The sequence below is a fragment of the Camelus ferus genome, chromosome 2 (genome assembly GCF_009834535.1).
Source record: "Camelus ferus isolate YT-003-E chromosome 2, BCGSAC_Cfer_1.0, whole genome shotgun sequence".
In the NCBI taxonomy this organism is placed as follows: Eukaryota; Metazoa; Chordata; class Mammalia; order Artiodactyla; family Camelidae; genus Camelus; species Camelus ferus.
Window position 1 is genome coordinate 87164090 of NC_045697.1, and position 25341 is coordinate 87189430.

Genomic DNA, 25341 nt, shown 5'->3' on the forward strand with positions numbered 1-25341 from the left:
TGTTTTAGAGTTAGCTATTTTTTTTATTAACTAGCCTTCTGTAAATTTGTATTTTCTTTTTTGTTTCTTAGGAATTCTCTTATATAGCCTTCACCTTTAAAAGAGACAGGTCTAAACTTTTGTGTTTAATATTTTTAGATGTGTATAACCAGACAGTTTTCTTTTTGTTATGGGAAATACATCTCTAATTTTTAAATTAGAAATATTTGAGACTTTTTTCAATAATATGGGATTTTACTTAAAGAAATTACTTATAAAAATATTAAGGCAATATCAAGACAGAATGTCTGGAAAGAAGGAAATATTTATGTAGAATTATAATTGACTAGTTTAGTGCTGAAAGGGAAAAGGTAATTATAGATGTGAGCAAGTTTCTTGTATCATTTAGACACTTGATTTGTTCTACCATTTCAATCCATCTACTTCTGTCTCTTGCTCTTGCCTGTGAGGAGCCTGAGAATCATAACCTTGGCTTTCAGAGGGAGGTGAGATAAACAGCAAGTATCCTTGATTTTTTTTTTTCTTTTTTGAAGTTGCTAGGTTTTTTAAAAAGTTTTTTTTTTTTATTATTTTTACCAATTTGTGTATATATATATATATATATATATATATATATATATATAAAGATATAGATATATATATAAAGATATAGATATATATATAAAGATATAGATATATGATTGAAGTATAGTCAGCTTACAACGTTGTGTCGATTTCTGGTGTACAGCACAATACTTCAGTCATATAGGAACATACCTATATTCGTTTACATATTCTTTTTCACCAGAAGTTACTACAAGGTATTGAATATAGTTCCCTGTGCTAAACTTGTTATTTATCTATTTTATGTATATTAGTTAGTGTCTGCAAATCTTGAACTCCCAATTTATCCCTTCCCACTCCCCCCCACCCCCCAGTAGCCGTAAGTTTGTTTTCTATTTCTTTGAGTCTGTTTCTGTTTTGTAAATAAGTTTGTCTTTTTTTTCTAGATTTCACGTATAAAGTGAGTGATATCATATGATGTTTTCCTTTCTCTTTCTGGCTTACTTCATTTAGAATGACATTCTCCAGGTCCATCCATGTTGCTGCAAATGGGCATTATTTTATTATTTTTATGGCCAGTAGTATCCTTGATTTTTTTCTGAAGTATCTAGAAATTATGTACTTTGCTTTCCACTTTCCACACTTTCTCTTTTTAGACATAAAAAATTAAGATGAAACAGAGTATGCAAGGTGGATCTATCTTCACTCCCTGTTTGGCCCTCATTTTCCAACTTGTTTATTCTTGAAAATCATAACATTTCCTGCAGAATTGATGAGCTAGATGTGCCAGGGCTTACAGAGCTTTAGACCAGATTATGAAGATAAAGGTTCAGTTTAAATAGTATTGTGTTAACAAGGTCATAATTATGAGATATTTCCTTTGGTGACCAGTGATTTTCATCTCTTCCAAACTCACAGAATTTATCAGCTCTGCCCAGCTATTTCAGTTTTGTCTTGATTGTTGCAAGTGCTGGTCAAGGGAATGTGGATGGATCCCTGCAAATTAATCACTTCTGTTGAGGAAACAACCCATTCATTACATTTGAATTTCTACAGTGAGTCATTAACATAATGCCCGTATCTAAAGTTCTGCCTGTACCTTTTCTGATATTTTCTGTCTTCCATTTATCCACATAACTTCTCAGATAAACTCTCAAAAAAAAGAGATAATAATAATTAAGGGCTAGTAATGAAGAAAGTGTACTAGTGATATCATTTTATCCAGTACTATTTACCAATAAAACTGTTAATTATTATTAGCCATCCTTTCAGTTTATGTACACATAAGTTATTTTTCTTACTGTGTGTGCTGCCATCATGTATATATGACCTAAACCTGGCCCTCAGGCGAGACTAGGTCTTGGTGAGTGAGGATTGTTACTGCTGTCAAATTCAAGACTCTCTGTTCTCTAACTTTCTAGTCTAAATAGACATTGTAATTGAGTCATATTCAACAGCCTTTTTTTGTTCCCTTGGAGCATGAACTTTTTCCTTCTAAGTTCTTAAAAGATGAATGTATTCAAGGCTGATTGTTTACAAACGTTTTATTTTAAACTGGCTTTGTCACTCCCAGAGGTACCATCACCTCGTCTCTTTCACTTTTGAACCAGGAGCCAGTGTACTGTCTCAGTTTCCTACTTGTTTTTTTAATTTGTTTTTGTTGTTTTGTTGCCTCATGTTCAGACATCACTCTATATTTCCAATCTGTGTATCTAAAACTTACTTGTTTCAGTGTTTAAGGTAATATTTAGATAATCAGGTAAATATTTCCTCAAGATACACTGACGGGAAAGAGCTAGATTTGCTCTAGGATACATATATTTGTTTTAAGTATGCTTCTCAGGGCATAGTACTGCTGCTTCTGATGTTTAATGCGGTAGTAACTAATGAAGGAAAATACCAGAAATAGAGATTTCTAATGTTGTATTGATAAACTGTTCTTTCTATACATAGGACTGTCTCCTTGCATTTATATTAATCTCCTTCAATGAATATAGTATGAAGCTATTATTTTGGGCTTGTCATCTTTTTTTGTTGGGTAATGTATTTGATTGTGGGTAGTGTTTTGAAATCCACCTCTAGTCTTCATCCAGATGTGTTCATAATACATGCATTGTCAATTAAAATCTGCTTTGTGTTCCTCAGTTTAAAACTATTTTTCCTATTGTTTTATCATATGTATTTTTCTTTCTGAAAATTGACCTCTTTATTTTTTTATTTTATTTTTTGCAGGAAAATCTTTTGTCAGAGAAACTTTTTCAGAAGGCAGTTGCCTTGGAAAAATCCATTTTACTTGAGTTTAAAAATGGAAAACTGACATTTTTAATTACAAAAAATGTTTGAAATAGCTAAAATATAACTATTATTATATTATGTGTTCATATATAGAGAGACTAGAGGATAATATTCAAAGAAAAAAAGTGTTTAATTCTTTTTTCTTTTTCCATAATTTTATTTAACATGTAATCTTTTTCAACTTAAAAGGAAAAAGGTGTTACCAGATCTTTGCCTATTTAACTTTAGAGAGAACTTGGTTTGCTCTATTATATAGACATGTAATCAGTGTAGCACTTTTATTCATTGTGCAAGTACTTATCAGTTCTTGATGATTTGTAATATTTTCTAGGAAATATCAATTAATATTAACATCTCATATCAATTTTATTGTAATATTCAGAATGTTTAGCCATGAAGACAGTAAGGCCTTGCCTGAAGACAGTTGGTGTCCTTGTCAATAAAATAATATGTTCTTACTGAACCTCTGCATATCCTGATGTTTAGTGCATCATTTTGTGAATGTGAGTTTTAAGAGGAAATTTTATCATTAAAATGTTCATTTTTTTAAGTGATATTATAATGATACAAGATAGTGAACTTGGGCCAGAAACATTACAAATGATTTGCTCTATAAGCACATTAATTAATTAGAATCTAACATCAAGTATTATACTTCTTTTAACAGAAATTTCTTTGCAAAGAAAAGGTAACATAAAATTCAGAAATTATGATTTCCCATGGGTTTTGTTGTTGTTGTTGTTTGTGTTTTTTGTTTGTTTGTTGTGATTCTAAAACAAGACTACTGTTTTGTCTTAAGAGATACATTACTTTTCCATGAGGTTTTACCATTACCACTTTTACCTATGGCATATGAATAAGGTCTATTCTTAAGTTACATGCTCTGTTCCAGGTGTCTTTGCATAAACTGTGTTTGAAAAGACTATATTTGTATGTGTAGGAAGCAGTGTCATCAGTGGGTTAGCTTTGAACTTTTTTAAAAAAATAGCACACTGCTTTTTCTAGACAGACATAGAAAAATGAGGAGTCTTGGTTAGATGAAGCTTCCCTTGGGACTGGGCTTCTTCAGTAGAAGAAACTAGACTCCTAGGTAGAAAAGTGATATCAATTATTTTCGAAGTTTTTTCCCTTAATATTAATCTGTCATTCTTTTTTTGAGAAATAAACTTGAAAACTGATTTACAGAGATAATTGAGACCATTTGCCATGAAATTCCTCATGTATCCCATCTTTAACCATTAGCATAACTCTGCCCTGTTATTTACGTGCTCCTTCTTTCCTCTACTCTTGAGATGAACATGTTCTCCCTAAAGTGAACTGCTCTACTTGGTTTCTGTATCTCATCTCAATTTTTAAAATTTTCAGCTCTCTAGTTCCTTCTGACTGTACAATTTTATTAAAAGTGAACATGTGAAGGTCACCAATGATTACTGAACAAAATTTAATGACTTCTTAAGAGGGTTCTTACTTGTCTTGAATTCCACAAATGTGACCCTGCTGACTACCCTCATCTTCTTGAAACTCTGTACCCCATTAGCTCCAGTGACACTACAGTGTTCCCTTCTGTTAACTCTTTGCCCACTACTCCTTTTATATTTCAGTTGAATTTATCAATAACTTAATGTGGCATAAGAATGGGACAAAAATATGAATCCAGTCAGGCACCCAGTTTTGTTTTTAACTCAAAATGTATCTCAGTTTCATTTTACTTTTCTGTTCCCATTGCTTTCATTCTGGTTCACTTCTTTCTTTGGTTTACTATGGTTGTCTCTTAACCAGTTTCTCTGCCTTCAGGCTCTTCTTCCTCTGTTTCATCTTTGTTCTATTTCAGAGTGCTCTTCCTAAAGGAATGTCTTTAACCAGGTTATTGTGCTGCATTACCTGGTTATTATACTGCTTTAGCAGGTTATCATACTGCTAAGGAACCTTCAGTGGCTCCCAGTTGTATGCCTCAAGTCTAGCTCTTCATTCTGGCTTTTTTAGTTTCAAAACTTGGGCCCCAACTTCTCACTATTTTCTGTTCTCAACATTTATCCATTTATTATGGCAACCAAGTCTCCTGGTGTCATGTGTTGTGCACATTCTATGTTCATTATTTCCTCCAAGCTTTTGCTTGTTTTGTCTCTTTTTCATTTGTCTAATACCATCCTTATTATTTTTTCTCAACTGTCTCTGTCTTCACCCTTTTCATTAAGTTTTATAAAACTAATTTGCCCCTACCAATCTCTTTCTCCAGCTTGCTTCTCTTTAGTACCATTTAATTTAGCTCTTGATTTTCTCTTAATAGTTTATTCTTTTCCAGATTTTTTCTATCCATCTAATAACTTACAAGTATTTGAGGTCAGAGAGATGAAATCATTTTTGGTTAAGTGTCAAGTAATAGATATTCCAAAATATTTGCCCATTGAGTGAAAATAAGACACAGAGGTTAAATATTTAAATCTCTTTAGTTTTCAATAAGAAATTGAAACCGGGGGGAGGGTATAGCTCAGTGGTAGACCACATGCTTAGCGTGCACAAAGTCCTGAGTTCAATCCCCAGCACCTCCACTAAAAACATAAAGAAATAAATAAAAATAAACCTAATTGCCTCCTCCCCTAAAATAAAAAAATTTTCATAAAAATACTTTAAGAAATTGAAACCAATTTCTGAGTAAAAAGTTTTAAAAATCAGTCTTATCAAATCAATTTCTATAGTTTTAAAACTTTTACATCAGCAGGGGGCAGTCAAACCAAAGTTCATTCTGCTGTCCTATGGAAAATTAAAATTTATCTCTGTAAGACTTAATTCTACTTGGGATACTAGCTGCACTTTATAATCTATTTGTAAATAAAGTTTAAAACTCTTCAGTAGTAGGTTTGTAGAATTGTATTAATTTTTTAAATCCATAGAAGGTAAAGAAGTTTTTTGTGTGTGAAAAAAATTGCAGACTTTTTCAGAACATGAAATGGTTGGTTTGGTGTTTTTTGATGAGTGGCCACTTTAAATAGAAACTTATTTTCTGTGCCTCTGAATCAAGATTTCATTAAATTAACTTGTTAATAGGCTGCTTTTCATTCAATAAAATACTAACTTTTTAAGAATACTTTTGTTTTCTCCCCAGACTTGAAAAAAATGAATTTTTATTAGAGACTGTAGCATAACACTAACTAAAACATAGTTTAGCAAATTTTTAAAGTTTGAATTTTTCTTCCTGAACCTTTCCTCTGACCAGCTGCAAACAAGTAGTGGTTTGTGTTTATAGAGGTGTTCATTTTCACCCCCTCCTCTTGGAGGTTAACCTAGTACTTATTTAGAGAGAAACACAGTTCATACTAAATAGTGTTTAACATATACTGATGGTATTACTGTATTTCCTGTTTTGTATGCACAATAAGAAGATTCTGAAAAACTGCCTTTGTATAAATACTTCACTGACATTCCAGACAAGTATAATCTTGTCTGCTGGTAGGCAGGAAAGAGTGATGTCCTGGAATGCTGTTAGAGAAGGAAATCTCTTTGTGTTCCACAAATGATACCCCTAAACCTTTTAAGAATATAATTTAAAAATGACAACTCTGTATTTGCTTTTCCTTCCGTTTATTAACTTTGTATGCCTTTAGTTCAGAAATGCATTTAGTAGGAAAAAAAATCCATTGTATCTGAGAAACAAGCATCTTCCAGGTAACTTGCTGGAAATTGTTGGTAGAAACTTCAGAGGGTAAACATAAAAACAGATTTAGTAAATAATTACTTTTTTTCTCGTAGCTTCAAACTTTTTTGATATTTAAATCAAGCTTTTGATAATTTTCTGCAGGCATAAAAGATGCAGGGTTTCCTACTCCTTTCTAAATTTCTAATAAGGAAATAAAATGGAGATTGTTTTTAAAACACAGATTATGTCTTTTTAAATTTAGATTTTGAGTTTTTATGTTATTTTATTTAATGTGAGTCATTAAGATATATAAAAATCAGTTGTGTGACTAACTAACTTTGAGTATCCTAATGAATGGATTTTCTTATACTTAATTATGATAGATGAAAATTCAATTAAAATTGTTCTGAACTTTTTCAGTGATTGAAAAAAATAGCCATGGTTAAACCTTTAAATAATTGCCAAACAGCAGAGACTAACCTATGTCTAGTTTCTAGATCAGTGGTTCTTTTACTTTTTTCTCATTATTCCTATTATTAACATGGGAAATAACCTAATTACTTACAGTGGCTCTTTACTTCAGTCCTCACTCACTCTAAAACCAAACAAAATAGAGAATAACTTGCAAGAACTTCCAAATGTATACAAAGTTTAAAATGCTTATCAACCAGTTTCAAACTATAGAAAAGTATCATATGCTTTTTATGATCAGATAATTTTTACATTATTGATGTGTATGTCATCTTATATCTTTTGTTTAAATGTTTACTTTAAAATATGTTGATATTATTCTTTGTGTGTATCCCTTTTCATAAATCTGCTGCGATGAATTCTGAAATACTGAGGCTACTGTGTCTTCAATTAAGAGTCTTTTAGAGGGAGTAATTTAACACAGTGGAGCCACTAACTGATATGGTGGTTCGATGATGTCAGAAAATTGGATTCCTTCTATCTTGATGCTGTACCATCCCTTAAACCATATGGTAAAAAACCTCACTGTTAACATCAGTTGGGTTCTCATTCAGGTGAAGAATAAGGAGATGAGGTAATAGCTCACTCCCTCACTTTAAGGACAGAGCCCATAAATTACATGTATCATTTACATCCACTGATCTTAGCTACAAGCCCTTATTCAGCTACAAGAAAGGCTACAAAATAAATATATTCTGTATTTTGAATGACTGAGTGCACAGCTCAAATAGAGGGGGGTTGTTACTAAAGAAAAAAGAGAAAAACTAAAAGTCTCAGCCATTATCAGTTAGCTTTATTCACTGTCATCGTTCACTTCTCCCTTTTAAAACATTCTCTTACTTCATTTTACATGACACAATAACCTCCTGGTTTTACTTCTATTTCTGTCCCCTCTTGACTCCTTTACAAATTTTTCTCCTCTACCTAGCCATAAAATATTACAGTTTATGAAGGCTGGGTATTCAGACCCCTCCTCTTTCTTCTCTGTCCATGAGCAGTGTCAGCCACATCCTTGGGTTCAGGTGTATGTGTAATTACACCTGATTCAGCGCAGACATTTGCTCTGACTTCTTCAATAAACTGCCTATTTAGATATCTCAAAGGCAATTCAAATTCAACATAATCCTAAATTTAAGTTTTGCTCTGAGTATTTTAATCATTTAATCTTCTTAACTTTATGAAGTCAAGTCAGTTACCATACCCCATCCTGTTGCTGAGAATCTGAGATACAGACAGGTTAAGAAACTTGACCAATGTTGCAGAGCTAGAAACTGGTATATAGTTCTGTGAGTTTTGACAGATGTGCAGAATCATGTAACTACTACTGCAATTACAATAGAAAACAAGTATTCACTCCAAAAAATTCCTTCATGCTGCCCCTATGTAGTTAAACCCTCTTTCTGCCACTAACTGTCCCGCCTCTATTGGCAGCTAGTGATCTGTCCCTATAGTTACCATATGTCGTATAAATGGAATTATATTGCATGTAATCTGCATGGCTTTTTAAAAACTTTTTGAACTTTATCTCTGTTGGATATATCAGTAGCTTGTTCCTGTTCTATCACTTGGTGGTATTCTACAGTATGGATGCATTACAGGTTATCCATACACTGGTTTAAGGACAGTTTAGATTGCTTCCCGTTTTCACTATGAATATGCTACTATAAACATTCATGGTCAGATTTTTGTGTGGACATAAGTTTTCATATCTCTAGGATAATTACTAGGGTGGGACTACTGAATCATAGAGTAACTAACTGTATGCTTAACTTTGTAAGAAACTGCCATATTCATGCCCATATCATGCATCCCTGCCAGCACATATGAGATGATGGTGCTCTGCATTCTTGCTGGCACTTGGTATTGTCATTTTTTTTTAAATGTTAACCATTCTAATGGGTGTGTAGTGTTATCTTATTGTGTTTTTAATTTGCAATTTCTCTAATGACTAATGATACTGAGCGTCTTTTCATGTGCTCATTTGTCATTAGAATTTTTTTTTTTTTTGGAGAAGTGTTTTAAATTCTTTTTGAGCTATTTATACTTTTTTAATTGGGTTATTTATTTTCTTTTACTCTTTCTATTTTGATTAAAAATCCGTTGCCAGGTATATTGCAAATATCTTCTAGTCTGTAGCTTATCTTTTCTTTCTCTTAACAATGTATTTCACAGAATGGAAGTTTTTAATCTTGAAAAAGTCCAGTGTCTTTCTTTTGGTTTTCAGGGTCTTTTTTTTTCCCCCAGAGTTTTTTGGGTCAAATCTTGGCCTAACCCAAGGTCATGAATAATTAAAAAAATTTTTTTTTTGTGATAAAAAACAACAGTGAGGAGGGTATAGCTCAAGTGGTAGAGCGCATGCTTAGCATGCACGAAGTCCTTTTTTCAATCCCCAGTACCACCTCTAAAAATAAACCTGATTACCTTCCCCTGGCAAAACAAAAACAAAAACAAAAAAAACCCACACAACATGAAATATACTATCTTAGCCATTTCTTAGTGTACAGTTCAGGAGTGTTAAGTTTACTCATTATTGTGCAACCAATCTCCAGAAATTTTTTCATCTTGCAGAAGTTAAACTCTATACCCATGAAATAACAACTCCCCAGTGTACCCTCTACCCAGTCCTGGCAACCATCATTCTGCTTCCATTTCTGTGAATTTGACAACTCTAGATACTTCATATAAGTGGAAGTATGTGTCTTTTTATGACTGGCTTATTTCATTTAACATACTGTCTTCATGGTTCATCCATTTTGTAGCATGTATTAGAATTTCTTTCCTTTTTAAAAGGCTGAGTAATAGTCGGTTATGCGTATACTACATTTTGTTTATCTGTTCATTTGTCAGTGGATGCTTGGGTTATTGCTACCTCTTAGCTATTGTGAATAATGCTGCTAAGAACACGAATATGCAAATACTTATTTGAGATCCCACTTTTTTTTTGATATATACTCAGAAGTAGAATTACTGAATCAGATGGTAGGTCTATTTTTAATCTTTTGAGGAACTACCATACTGGTTTCCCCAGTGCCTGCACCATTTTACATTCCTATCAACAGTGTACAAGAGTTCCAATGTCTCCATGACCTTGCTGACACTTGTTATTTTCTGGATTTTGTTGTCATTGTTGTTTTTAATAGTAGCCATCCTGATAGGTGTGAGGTAATACCTCTTTCTGGTTTTGATTTGCATTTTCCTAATGATTAGTGATGTTGAACCTTTTGTATGCCATCTTTGGAGAAATATCTAAGTTCTTTGCCCCTTTTTTTTAAATTTGATTTTTTGTTTTTTTGAAGTTGTAAGATTTCTTTACATATTCTGGATATTAGCCCCTTACCTGATATGTTATTTGCAAGTATTTTCTGCCATTCTGTAGTTTGCCTTTTTACTTTGTTGATTTTGTCCCTTGATTCACAGAAGTTTTTAATTTTAATGTAGTCCAATTTGTCTGTTTTTACTTTGTTGACTATGTCTTTGGTGTCATTCCAGGAAACCCTTGCCAAGTCCAATGCCATGAAACTTTTCCCTTTTGCTTTCTTCTAAGAGTTTTATAGTTTTGGACCTTATGTTTAGGTGTTTGATCTGTTTTGACTTAATTTTTGCATATGATGTAAGGTAAGGCTCCAACTTCATTGTTTTGCATGTGATACCTAGTTTTGCCAACATCATTTGTTGGAAAGACTTCTCTTTTGCAAAAGTTTTGCAGTTTTACATTTCATAGTTGTGTCTATAATCCATTTTTGACATTTTGTATCTAGTGTGAGTTTTAGGTAGAAGTCTGTTTTTACATGTGAATGCAAAATTACCCCAGGACCATTTGTCAGAAAGTCGATTCTTTCTCCATTGGATTGTCTGTACACCTTGGTCAAATATCAGTTGACCATATTTGTGCAGATCATTTCTGTCTGTCCTTTCACCAAACCACACTGTATTAATGATCACGATTTTAGAGTAGGACCTTAAATGAGGTAATGTGTGTACAACTTAGTTCTTCATTTTCAAAATTTGCTTCAGCTGTTGTATTTCCTTGGCTTTTACATATAAAGTATCATCTCAGGTTGTCATTATCTTTGAAAAATCCTTTTGGGATTTTGTTTAGGATTGTTTCTAATCTACAGAAAAATTAGGGGAGAATTTAGAACTTAACAATATTGAATCTCCAGTCATGAACATTGTCTACCCATTTATTCAGATGTCTTGTTCCTGATCTCAATGAGAAAACATTTAGTGTTTCACTCATCAGTAAGTATGATGGTAGCTTAGGTCTTTTTGTAGATGCCTTTTAACAAATTGAGAAAGTTCCCTTCTCTTCCTAGTGTTCTTGCATCTATCAATATTATCGTGGGATTTTTTCCTTTTAGACTGTTAAAATCTTGGATTACGTTGACTTTGACATGTTCAACCAGTCTTGCATTCATTCCCAAGATAAACCCGACTTAGTCATGTTGTATTATTCTTTTTATATCTTACAACATTCAGCCTGCTAATATTTTGTTAAGATTTTTTTCTATTAATATTTATGATGAATATTTGTATATAATTGTCTTATACTTTGTCTGGTTTTGTATCAGAGTAATACTCAATAAAATGAGTTGAGAATTATTCTCTTCTTCTAGTTAGTAGAAGAGATTATTTAGAATTAATACTTCTTCCTTACATATTTGGTAGAATTCCCCACTGTTACCTTCTGGGTCTAGAGTTTTCTTTGTTGCAGTTTATTTTTGTTTTACTATGAATTTGGTACATTTAATAGATAATAGATGACTCTAGTTATCTTTTTCTTCCTGGGAAAGTTTTCTAAGTTTGTGTATTTCAGAGAATTCTGTTCATTTCACCTAGAATGTCAAATATTTACCCTTAGAGCTGTTCACTGTTTTCTCTTATTCTTTAGTGTTTTGGGGAGGGTCTGAGTAAAATCTTCACTTTCCTTCCTGGTACTAGCAATTTGTATCTTCTCTCTTTTTTTCCCTTGTCAGTCTTAGTAGAGGTTTATCAATTTTATTGATGTTTTCAAAGACCCAGGTTGTGGATTCATTGAATTTTCTTTACTGCTTTTTTGTTTTCTATTTAGTTGAACTCCCTTCCTTCCTTCCTTCCTTTTGGGTATTGTTGGCTCTTGCTCTTGTTTCGTATGGTGGAAACTTAGATTATTGATTTGAAATCATTCTTCAGATACTATAGATTCTCTTTGAAGCACTGCTTTAGCTGCATTTCACAATTTTTTTTGATATTTTTATTCAACTCTATTATTTTCTAATTTCTCTTCTAAGACTTCCTGTTTGATGATGGATTATTTAGAAGTGTATTGCTTTATTTCCAAATATTTGGGTAATTTCTAAATATCTTAATGTTTTTCACTATTAGTTAATTGTTATGGTTAGAGACATGCATTCTTTGTATGATTTCAATTCTTTTAATTTTATAGATTTGTTTCATGTTCCAGGATGCTATCTTATCTTATTGAATGTTCCATGTAATTTTTAAAAGAATGTAGATTGCTATTGTTGGGATGTCTTTTTCCATTCTTTTACTTTTATCATACCCATTATTTTATTTCATTTCAGTTTCATATAGGTAACATTTCGTTAGGCCTTACTATACACTCTGAGAATCCCGAGTTTTTTTTATTAATGTGTTTATACCATTTTCATTTATTGTAACTGTCAATGTGTTTGGGTTTAGTTCTGTGATAATTTGCTTTTCTGATAATTTGTTTTTCATTCCTCTATTTTCTTTTTTCTGCCTTCTTTTGAATTATTGGAATATTTTTCAGTACTCCCTTTTAATTTATATGTTGCATTTATTATTGCTTTTCTTTGTATGCTTCTTAAAATTAGTTTTCCCAGTGATTACAATATTCACACTTCACTTCTAAGTCTACTTAGGGTTAATATTTTATCACTGAAAATGAAGTGTGGAAACATTACAGACATCTAGGTTAAGAAAATAGGGTGTTTGAATTATTCAGTGACAGCTGGGTATGGGCCTCAGAAGGCAACCTTAAATTAGTTGCTCTTCAGCCTCCTCTTTTTCGCTTAATCTTTTCAGTACTACCTGTTACCTGCACTTTAATCATTTGTTTTATTCGGTACTACTTTCAGCCTATGGTATATAAGTATGTGAAAAAGAACTTTATTCATGCTTCTTTTGTTGGAATTATTTTCTAAATTCAATAGAGATTATTGATATAAGTGAGAAAACAGATACAAAGAGATTTAATTGCCTGACCTCACATAGCTAATAAGTGGCAGAACTGGGATTTCTCCCTCTGGCATTCTGGCCTCTGGGTGGGCACATTTGACCACAATGCTGCTGACTATATGTTACTTCAGATAATAGTAGTGCTTATGACAGATATGTTACTCTTTTAAGCATATGGTTTATAAGTCTAATTATTTTTATATCTTTGGGTGTTTTAGTTTTAAAAATGTACAATTTTTCTCCCATTTTCTTTGGGCCTCTTCAGTACTTCTTAAAATAGCTCATTAAAAATTTATTTCAGCACTTTTTAACTTTTTTGAGTTTGTGTGACTAGTAATTGGTATCAGAATAATTTGTGGATTCCCACATAGTTGAAGTTAGATTTTTTCAGTGTAATTGTTTTTTTGGAGGGGTGTGGTGTAATTAGGTTTATTTATTTATTAAAATTTTTTTTCCAATGTAATTGAAGAAATATTTTATGGAGAAAAATACTACTGAGAACTGTGTAACACTTTAAATGATTTTCTGTTTTTGTAATTACAACACCATGTACATATACAGTCATATTATATATATATGTGCAAGTCATATTATTTATTCATTTTTTAGATACTACTTGGTATTCATATATGTTCTTCAAGCACACAGGAGCCTGCAACCCACAGACTGGGAACCACACTTTAGACTAAAAGTGAATAATAATAACAAAAATAAGATTTACATTTTTTTCTAGATAATAGAGTTGAATAGATTCAAATTTAGGGGGAAAATATATTCATGTGTAGCTCAAAGAACTTTAATTTTTATCAAACTAAAAACTTACCATTGAAATGGAAATACTCTTTATATTATACACCTAAGTTTCCTATTACCTGTAAGGTGTTAACTGGTATAATTTTGAAATTTTTCATACCTTTTTCTCTTTCAGCTTTTATTATATTATAGTCTTCTCAAATGAGAAAAGAAACAGATTTTGTAAATATTAAGACAAACAAAAATCTAATGTCTATAAACAGATTATTTCTAGGGATATCAAGCTGAAAGATTTAAAAATTCTTTTGAGTTTGGCAGCTTTCTCTTTGCCTTCTTTTTCTTTCTTCTCTAGTAATTATTGTTTTGTTTCTAAAGAATTAGTACTCAAGGTCATTCTAAGAGATTCATTAAAACCAGTAGTGAAATTGTTCTGAACAGACTTTTAAGCAGCCTCTTTTTTTTTTTTTTTCTTAGCCTTGGGCACAATAATCTTTTTTTTTTTTTCTGGAATCAGATGATTTTAAAGATCTGAAAAAATCAACACTAGCAGTTGAAGGTTAAAATCTGATTCATTCAGCAGAATTGTGATTCAGAAAAACTAGAAGTTAAAGTATAAATTCTAGTTTTACAAATGTAGTAATAAAGAATATAATAAAGAATATGGTAGCTCATTTTTCATATTAGAGAATTAAGGTACTCAGTGAGTTTCAAGATATCAGATTGACGAAGTAGCACGTGGATTAATGTACTGCGTTTAAAATCATTATGAAGGAATGACTAATTATTATGAAGTGAACTTTTAGCTTTCATTTAAGTAAAAATTTATATTGTATTATAGATTCGGTAAAAGTTGACACATTATTACACTACTTGTAGAGCATAAATAGGAGCAATTTGGAAACAATTTATTTTGTGAATAGTTACTAATTTTCTGAATCATTTAGCTTATACATTCTGTTAAATCTTTAAGCTTATTATTTAATCAGAACTTTTTTTTCCCAGTTTTCGAATTGAGATCCATTGCTTTTCAGCCATAGCAGAAGAATAGATTTCTAGAATAAAACATAGTTTAAAATACTGTGCCCATAAAGAGATAAATAGATATCCCGTAGGGATAGGGCTAAAGTTGGAGAACTCAATTCTCCCTTCTTTTCAGGACACACAAAGCGTAAAACAGGATAATTTGTCCTGTTCATTGCCATCAAGACGTGTCAGATTTGCATATCAGAATAATAGTCTCACTCTGTCAGCCCTGTGTTGAGGACTCTCCAGAATACTGTAGTGAATCATAGGTGGATTGTTCAGGTGCTCAGAGAGCCCTTAGGAATAAGCAAATAATCAACTGACAGGTCATTGCTGGATCAAGGAATTTGCCCTTTTCTTTGACATATCAAAGCTGATAAAGGCTAAATTTTGGTAACTGTTTCACAAAAAGAAACACTGTACTATATTTCCTTTCTTCCCTTCAGTCTCTGTTATACAAAGCAAGCAAACTTGTTTACAGAACATTCAACATTTTTTTGAGTAAATGACAGGTAGGAAATTAAGCTGTTAATACAGGAGGATGACTAAGTGAGGAAATCCGTCTTTTGTCAACCACTCTTATATTATTATTATTTTTAAAATAGAAGCTGCTTTCAGTTTCAGGGGTTGGGAGTGTTAGACGTACATAGTTTAATGGATTTTGTACTTAAAATTCTGGCTACTCTCTTTTACTTACAATCCAACATCATAATAGAAAATAATGCAAATAGTCTTCTAAATGATTGATACAGGATGATGGTTTAGGCTTATTTATTGAGCCAGAGCTCCACACCTGTTCTGTGTCATAACAACTTCCTCAGAAGATGAGTTTTTTTTTTTTAAGTCATCCTTACTTGCGATGCCAGAGGCATTATAAATCTCTGAATTGAAAAATGCTGAGTTAAATTTAGTTCTTATTTAAATCTGTTTAAAATTAACCCTTTGGATACTTTCTGATTTTTAAAGTGGATTGCTGATTATCACATTGCTCTGTATGCATTTCTTGTTTTGTAAATCTTGACAAGGTATTAGTCTTGGCATTTATGGTAATATGAGGACTAACCCTAACATTATGTGCAGCATTCTTTCTCTAAATGAATTTTACAAGAAACAACTGTAAATTTTTACATTTAAGTTCTTCAAAGTAAACACACATAGGATGAAAAAGATTTTATTTGTTTGGTAGTAAATTGAAATTTGAACTCATATTTAATGTAAATTAACGTTGTCGCGAACCTACTAAAGAAATGCTCATGTCATTTTAGACTACATTAATTATAGAATCCAGATCACATAAGCTAATAGTTTTGTGGTACTCTGTCCTGGTCAGATCACATCTAGAATATAATATACAATTTTGGGATCTCTTGGTTTGTGAATAATTTTAGACATAACAGGTGTGGACCAGAGCATGACTTTATCCTGGAAAATAAAAGAATACATGCAGATACAGTTATTGCCTTCAGATACTTAAAAGTTTATCATATAGAAAAGACAATTAAACGATTCTGGCAAGACAGACAGAATAATTTCCCAATGAACTAGAATTGTCACTCAAGTCAACTTGCTTGTTCTGGGAGGCATTGATTACCCTGTTATTCCAAGTGTTTTTAAAAAAGGCTGATTATGCTACATGTTTGCTGTTTCAGTTAAGAGATTGGAAAAGATGATTTCTGATCTCTTTCTAATTTTGAATTGAATTAGCAAGCATAGATGATTTTATTATTCAATCACTTAGCATAAATGTGAATATTAGCAAATTTGGGATTTGAATTTTGAGACTAACCATTGAAAATTACTTTTGACCCTATGAACACTGCATATATTTTTACTCTTCTATATTTTTTTTTCTTTTTAAAGACAATTCCAAATATGTATCAAAAAGAAAAAGAAAACATCAAATTTTGACCCAGGTCGTATAAATCCAGTCTGGAGTTAGAGGACTAAGTTAATAATACGGGTCCTCTGTGTAACATGTGAACCCCACTTAACCCATAATGTGTGAAAGTTGAACATTAGGAACTTAATAGCATAGACTATTACTAAATAGACTAAATAGTCTATTACCTAATAGCATGGTCTGGTTCTAAATGCCTTGCCTCCTGAAAGGAGTAGATATATTTAAAGATCATTCCTTGGCAGTGCTGTCCTTGGAAATTTAGGCTGACTATTTGAATGGATAGGCTTTTTTGGGCTCGCCTAATCATCTGAAACTTCTTGACATTCTTCTTTCTTTAATGTTTTAAATATTTTGAAGCATGGACAGTGAATATAGGTTTTATGTTTGTGCAGAATTCAGCAAGAGAGGTTGGGTGTTTAGCATTAAATACCTATATTACTGTAAAGTGTGATTGCTTTTAGATACACAAGTTAGCACTGAGTAGCACAAAGAAGTCACCCATTACATAGAGTTACTCATTTGTGGAATTTAAGAGTGAAAGAGTGAATGTAAAAATGTATGTATGCATCTTTGGTAGTCACAAGGGCAGTGATCATGTTTTATCTATGGCCTGGTCTAGGATGGTTTTTGGCACTGTCAAGTCCTGGTGAACATTTGCCATGTATATAAGTAGATTTAATTTAGAAAGCATCAGATAGATGTTAGCATTTGGATGAAGCAGATATATTGTCATTTTTAAATTATATATGTGAGTAACTTATCTCATTGTTAAATTATGAATTCTCTAGGGAATCTATATGTATGTTGATTTCATATCAGTCTAAAACAATGTATCGTATAGTTGTATTAACTTTGGTAAACTTCATTCCATTCTGTGGCCCTTCATTTAGGAGAATGGTAGTTCTTTAGATGTTCTCTCAGTATTAATCTCCAACAGCTGAAAAACCAAGAGCAGTTGTGCAAAAGTACCTCTTACATAATATAGGGTAGCATAACTCCTTTTTGTCTGTCTTTCCCTTAAAATAATCTGTAGTATAAATGGGTCTTAAATAATTTGAAGCTGGATTTGAATTCTATTTTGGCCTTTACTGTGTGATATGAGGCACTGTGCTCATCTGTAAAATGGGAATACTACCTCCTTTTCAGAAGTGTTGGTGGGTTATGTGATGTAACTCATAAGAACCATTTAGCTTTGAGCTTGTTACAAAGTGAGCCCTTGAGACGCAATAGCCATCATTATTATTTTCCTCCAGAAAAAAAAAAGATTAAAATGTCATGGATAAATATCTGACTTTAACACTTGAAATTTTAAGATGTTGTATCTTCAATTATTTTATTTTTCCCTTTTAATTCTAATGTTGAAATTTTTCCTCCTGTTATACAGAGTATATCAGCAATTTGTCATTAATCATCACCATAAATGAATTGTATGTTAACTCTTAGGATTCCTTTGGGAAACCTGGTGATAACTCCTTTTTCTCTCTCACTTTGATGTTTAACACATGTTGTATCTGTGCCCCTTCCTCTGTGTTTCTTGGCACAATGGTTTCTGAGATCTCAAGGAATCTGCAGTGGCTGTATATCTAAAGTCCTCATCTTGCACTGTCAGAAATCCAGTTTCTAAGGAGCTTTTCCAGTTTTTTGGCTAATTCCTAAATTGGAGACTAACCTTTATGTATTTTAACTGACCTGGATTGATATGAGTCTATTTGGAGAAAGTGGACTGGAAAATGTTAAGCGAAAAACAGGAAGACTGAAGATTGAAGCACCCTGTCATTTATTGTATGCATAATACATTATTTTCTCATTTAGCCTATCTGTGGCTCAGTATTGATCCAGCAGGAAGTTTTCTTCCTCCCTCTCCCCCCACCATATGATTTGCCTTCTACACATGGACACATACACACACTTGTCAATATAGTCTATAATATATGCTGAATGAACTACCATCTGTATCCTTCTGTCTGTTCTAATCTTGATCAACATTAGCATAGCTCTTCTAATACAATTACATAGAACTTACGAACTCAAAATAAACACGAACGAGACTGAAGCTTTTCATCTTTATTCTAGAAATGCTCCCCATTTCCAAAATATTTATATTATCATGGTTCTACTATGAAATCATAAAACAAAAAGTGTACCATCCCTTCATATCAGTACTTTATTCAATTTATGACTGCTCACAAGAACAAAAGTTTGAAGAAGGTATGGTTTAAGTATTACTAGAGGAAAATAAGGAGAAAAGTGTTAGGTTAATGAATTTGCATTATATGCACATTAAATCAGTCTCCAATCTGTAGAAACACAAAGCATGGAATTCATGTTTTACATTTCTCAGAAACTGAAAGACTGATAGGATTTTACAGTTTCATAAATGAAGCAGAAAAGAAAAAAACTTTTGAACCTGAGGCCTGGCTTCATCCAGATAGGCATAAATTTTTCTTTTTCTGTCTTTAACCTGAAAGTGTGTTCAGAAAGTCAGGCCTCATCGGAAACATTACTGATGCTTTGTAGGGACAGTGTTTTTCCTTTTTTTCAGCTCATGTCTTTTAGTTCATACATTCTGTCTAGTGCTAGGAAACATTCCCACCAGTATTGAATGAATTAATTAATGTGAAAATTTATGCCTGGGGAAAAAGCAGGCTAGAGGCTTTTGATACTTAGTACTAGGTGGTTTGATATAGTAAATGTTACAGTGCAAAAAACGGAGAGGTTATGGAAAGTCAGATAGATAGGAAAAGATAAATACAAGTTACTTTATATATATTTTTAATTAAAAAATTCATTTTCTATGTGGTAGGCTAAGTAGTTTACATATATTATCTCATTTCAATCTGCAGAATAAAGTGGTTGAGGTAGATATTTTTCATACTATTTTGTAGGTAAGGAAACAGTCTCATGGAGGTTAAGAAACTTTGTCCAGGATCTAACAGCTAGTAACTGATTCTACAAGGAATGTCACTTTTGTTCATTTGGATATTCTTTCTAGAAGTCAGTGACTTCTGATGGCTTTTAGAGTCTGAACTACTTAGCAGGGTTGCTACTGACCTTGGGAGTTGCTGGGAATGGATTTAAAGGCCCTGAGAAAATCTGATGATGGCTATTGAATGGGAAGTTGAGTAATCCACCTAATTCTGTGTACTGAAAGTAAAGTCAGTTGCAGTATATTCCTTTATCACTGACCTGAAAATTTTCTGCATGTATAATCCTGTGGTGAGTGATACGTATCATAGAAGCTTGCTTTACTTTTGGCAGGTACCAATCGAATCAAAGAAGTATCTGCTTCTTGTTTACAAGCTTTTACTTTGCTTATGAGACATAAATATATATTTGCAGCTTGAGGGTCTTTCATGAATGAGGGTGTTCAGCAATACCTTGCTTATAAGCATTCCATTCTGTCTTATTAACAGTGACATTTATGAGTCGAAGTAGACATCATTTCAAAATAGACACTGTTCACTATAACATTATTGGCACCTGTTTTTAGCATACCAGTAACTATTATTAGGGAACCATTTTTGGATGGCAATTTAACATTTTTCAGTTTATTGATTGATTGGATCTAACCTGTTATAGCTTGATTTGTGATGGTTAAGAACATGGACTCAAGCCATGGGTTTGAATCCCAGTTACCACTCCTGCCATATGTATGACCTTAGGCAAATATTGAATCAGTGTGACTGTTTTTTCACCTGTAAAATGGAAATGACAGTAGTACCTACAACACAGAGTTGTGAGGATTAAATAAATAATAAATTTTAAATAACTTAAAAACAGTACTTAATAAATTTTGTTTATTCTACTCTTTTAAAATTTGCTCAGTTTATTTTGCATTATTAAGTGTGGTTGACTTATATGTAGTAGATTATGTATTCATTATAATATTATATCTTTTATATCTTAATCTAGTAGGCTAATACAAATGTATTCTTTTTGAAAATTACTTGTGCTTTTGAAAATCTGGGATCCTTCCCAATATTTATGTATAATGAATCCCAAAAAAGATAGCATAAGTATAATGTGCCAAATTAGACATCAGATTTATGAGTTAATGGGAAGGTTCTGTTCCCAGAGAGTTAATAATCATTATGAAATTTCTGATTTTATTTTGCCTTTGATAAAACTATTTTCAGCATTTTGTTTGCTGGGGTTTGGTTTTTTTTTGTTTTGTTTTGTTTTGTTTTGTTTTTACCTACCAAACATATTTATTTAGTGTCTTGGTGTGTACCATGCCAGGTTTGGGAGTACAAGAATGAATAAATAGATAGAATCTCTCTGATTAGGCATACTGTTTAGTGGTGGTTACAGACAAGTAAAAAGGGGGCAACAGTAAAGTTTGCTAAATTCTGTGATGGCAGAAATGCAGAGAACTCCAACAGGAAGGGGGTAGGAGAGAGAGAACACTAAAACTAGATGTAGGAAAAAAGAAAAATTTCTTAGAATCAGCCTGGTAAGAGGGCTAGAAGTGACGGGACGGAAGGGATGAGATGTTTCAGGAAGAGAGTAACAGTATGTGCAAAGGCCTAAAATGGAGAGAGCACATGATGTGTCTGTAGTTCAGTATGGCCAGGGCATGGAGGGAAAGATGACAGTGACAGAAGTGAGGCTGAAGTGGTAATCTATGGCTTAACCATAACAGTCTTTGAATGCCATGGCAAGGAGTTTTTATTTTATCCTGAGAGCAAGAATAATCATTAAGACTTTTAAAGCAGAAGATGACATAATCAGATTGTTTTAGAATTCTCTGATTGTAGTAAGAGGATGGACAGTGAGGGTCTGTTGCTAGATGTGACTTTTCAGCCACCTAGGAGGAAAATCAGTGGCCTAAATTCGGGAATGATGAAGGTGGAATGAAAAGAATTAGTTGGTTTCAAGAGATCCTTAGAAGTAGAATGTGCAGGACATCACGGTTGGCTAGATGATGGCCATGTTTATTCTCTGACAGAATCAGTGTCATGAGCATGCAGCCAATACAGTTCCATGGGGCCCTGTGCCCAGAAGGGCCTCACTATTGGTTTAATGCTTTTGTTGCTATCTTCAAATTCTTCGTAGTTTTTGAATAAGGAGCCCAAATTTTCATTTTAAACTTAGCCTTGCAAATTATATAGTCAGTCTTGGTATTGAGAACTGATTGGGTGGTGGTGTGTTTCACAGGAGGAGAGGGAAAACAGGAATACATTTTGGAGGAAAGGTAAAGAGCTCCATATGGGATATATTGACTTTAAGGTGCTTAAAATATTAAATAGCGATTGGATCCTTATTTCAGTTAGCTGATGATACAGATTTAAGACTCAGCATTTTAGTGATAATTGAAAGTGTTTGGAATGTTTAGTATTCCCCGGGGTAAGTGTATTGTAGCTGAAGAAAAGACTGAATAGGAAAAAACCCAGGTGCACTTCAGTATTCAAGGGTGGACAGAAGAGGAGTCCATAATGAGTGCAGAAGGATTCATATACATGGGGGAGTATGAAGATTCAGAAGAAAGAGATTATGTAAAGATAGAGTTTGTACATTTATTGATGCCAGGAAGTTAAGAGATTTCCCATCTAATGCCTTTTATTTCCTCTGTGACATTGGCATCTAGGTCAACTGCTAAGAAGAAAGGAAAACAGTCAGGTTAGGGATTTGAGGAGAATGGAGAAGCTTGAAATAACTTCTGAGAAAACTGAAATAGCTTATCTGAGGGAATCGGAATGCCAAGCAAGGTTAAGGATCCATGTAAGAGTGGAGAAATTTTTGTTGAGATTTTTCTTTATCAGTACTTAGCCATCAGTTATAGTTGTGTGAAATGGAGATAGTCATTGATTGGGAATGAGTTTTGCCACATGGAGGAAAGGGAGTTGAATGGATGATTAAGCGATGATTCTCAGAGTTTAATATGCATTCAAGTCACTTGTATTTCTGGGCTGGAGACTGAGATTTAGCAATTCTAATATGTTTCTGGAAAAGACTGATGGCCTGAGTATTTGATATTTTAACAAGATCTCCCAGATAATTTGTATGTGCATTAAAGTTTGAGAAGCACCTAGTTGGAGAATGATTGAAGTGTATAGAGAAATCTAAAAAGGACTGAGGTTGCTTGTGGACAAGGTAGGATGAGGATTAAAAGAGATTTCAAAGTGGCAGAAAAAAAACTTTTGGGAGTGATGGATATGTTCATTATTTTGATTATAGTGATGGTTTCACAGGAGTATATTTATGGGGCAAAAACTTATAAAATTATACACTTTACATATGAAGAATTTATTGAACGTCATTGACACCTCAGTAAAGCCGAAAAAATGTATAAAACATAGAAGGACTGATAGGGTAAAAATTGACAGATTATACAACTGGTAGTCTCAATGAATGAAGACCATCTGTAACCATTTGGATAGTCTCTGAATTCAATGTAGGTATATTTTTGTCTTTTGCGACTGTTAATTTTTCCGTTTTACCAGAGACAAAATATTTTCAATGCATTTTTTTTTTTGAGCAAAGTAGCACTTGTTGTATATAATACCTGTCAAGGTCCATATGCAGAAACCAGATTAATTACAAACTAGTAAGTAGAATCTTGAAAATGGGACATTATAAAAATAACGATTTTAGTTTGTATAGAACTTTTAATAATCATTATCTTATTTAGCTTTTATAATCCTATGGGTTAGTGGAATTAGTTTATGCTAATTTTACATGTAGAGCCTCCAGATTCATTAAACCATCCCATGCATTTTGCAAATATATTTTTTCTGATTTAAAATTGAAGTTATGAATACTTCTCTCTTTTTACAAATGAATACTTTGAAAAACTTAATTTCATTTTAACTTTATTAAGTGTCCTTTGTAAGTAGACTGCACTTCATATTTGAACCTGCATGTAATGTTCACATTTTATTCAGTCACACTGACGTTGTTCATGAGTAGTCTGAGGAGAATTAGCCCTTCATTTTCCCTAGAAATTTTCAGTATAAATTCTTTTTTAAAAACTACTGTATATGCCTAATTGTGTGTACATATACTTTTGTAGGAAAAAAACTGAAAAGATATATATATTAAAATGTTTAAAAGTGATTATCTGTAGAAAAGGTAGTATGTATATATTTCCCTCTGTTTTCTAAATTTTCTGCTATGAACATGCATTTCTCTTTAAGTTATTTTTAAAAGTGTAATTGTATATACATATATAAAAACTTTACTGTCATTAAATTTTGATGTCTTAAGTTTCCTGAACTAAATTCTCTACCATTCCTTAGCACCATAATAGCACCTTAGTACCATAGACATATATACTCAATCTCAGTTCTACAATAAGTCAAATTCAACAATAATGAGGCAATGAAGAGCTCATTCAGATAAAATAAATGATCTTTTCCTTAATTGCCAATAGATGACCTAATTTATGTAGACATTATTTTTCAGAGAGTACTTAGCTGACTGCAGCTTGTTATAATTCTATTGAAAAATCAGTACTCACTGATGGTTAAAATCTTTAATGGTTGTTATGGGAAGATTATAAGGACCTCTGTCTCTGTAGTAAAATCTTTTACCAACACAGCTGAAAATGTATGGTAAATTTATCCTGTGATACTACAGAAACCAAGAGTTGTGAGGTTTGAGAATTACAATGAATTCCACAATTCTTGTGTATGTTATACTGAAAATTAGAGCTAGTAAGAGTGAAAAATATTAATATAGCAGTCATAAAAATTAAATTATGTGAATATTCAGATTTTGAGAATGTTTTATATGGAATCTTCTGTTATCTTTTTTGTGCTTAAACCAAACCACAAATGGTGGTTACAATTGATTTTAATAATAAATATGTTTAATCAAAGTACTTTGAAAATAAAAATTCTTATTACTCCTTAATGTCACTCTAATATGTTCAAGTCAAGAAAGTACATTTTATAAATATGTATTTTCCCAGTAATTAAATTGTGTCCTATTTGCACCCTCAGAAAGAGACTAGTTTTAGTTTATTCTTTCTCACCAGTAAGGCCAGGCCAGTTGTCTTAATTAATTTGCCAGGACATACTGTGAAGTTAGTAAGTGGCAGTTATCCCCTTCTTATAGAAGACTGAGGGATGAAAGTGTTAGGCAGTTTGCCAGTAGGCAAGTAGTAAACCCATGGAAGAGCTCAAGTATTCTCTAGGTCTGTAGAATTGACAGTTTTTCTAGTTGCTCTAGTATTCATTGAAATCATTTTGTTTTTATTACCCTGTTATATAGACATAACAGAAATTATGGAAAGAGCACATCTTCGTAACTCTTTAGCTCTATACATCTGTTGGTTTCATTTACTTTTTAATATTCTTTAGAACAGATATTTTTCTGTCTTGCTTATTAGCAAAGCTCAGTTAATTTAAGGATAAGCTGTATAAATTATCTAATTCAATTTCTTTACATGCTTCAAGTAATATAGTCATGCTAATTATGCTTTCTCTTTTGTTCTGTTCTCATCTAAAGCCAGATCATAGTTTTATATATGATGTTCTGCACTGGGTACCAGATGCAAGGCAAGCCAGTAAATGACTTA

General features: G+C 32.4%; 1 protein-coding gene across 6 annotated transcripts in view; it reads left to right on the forward strand.

The window, feature by feature from the left end:
- Nucleotides 1-25341, forward strand: part of SPATA5 (spermatogenesis associated 5) — a 300435-nt gene that overhangs the window by 127135 nt on the left and 147959 nt on the right. The window contains exon 15 of one of the 6 annotated variants that reach the window (XM_032462972.1): nucleotides 1462-1683. The exons of the other annotated variants lie outside the window; for them this stretch is intronic. Within the exon in view, the coding sequence (XP_032318863.1) occupies nucleotides 1462-1563 (102 nt within the window). The 3' untranslated portion in view covers nucleotides 1564-1683. Of the gene's footprint in view, nucleotides 1-1461; nucleotides 1684-25341 lie in introns of those variants that run through there. 6 annotated transcript variants of the gene reach the window in all.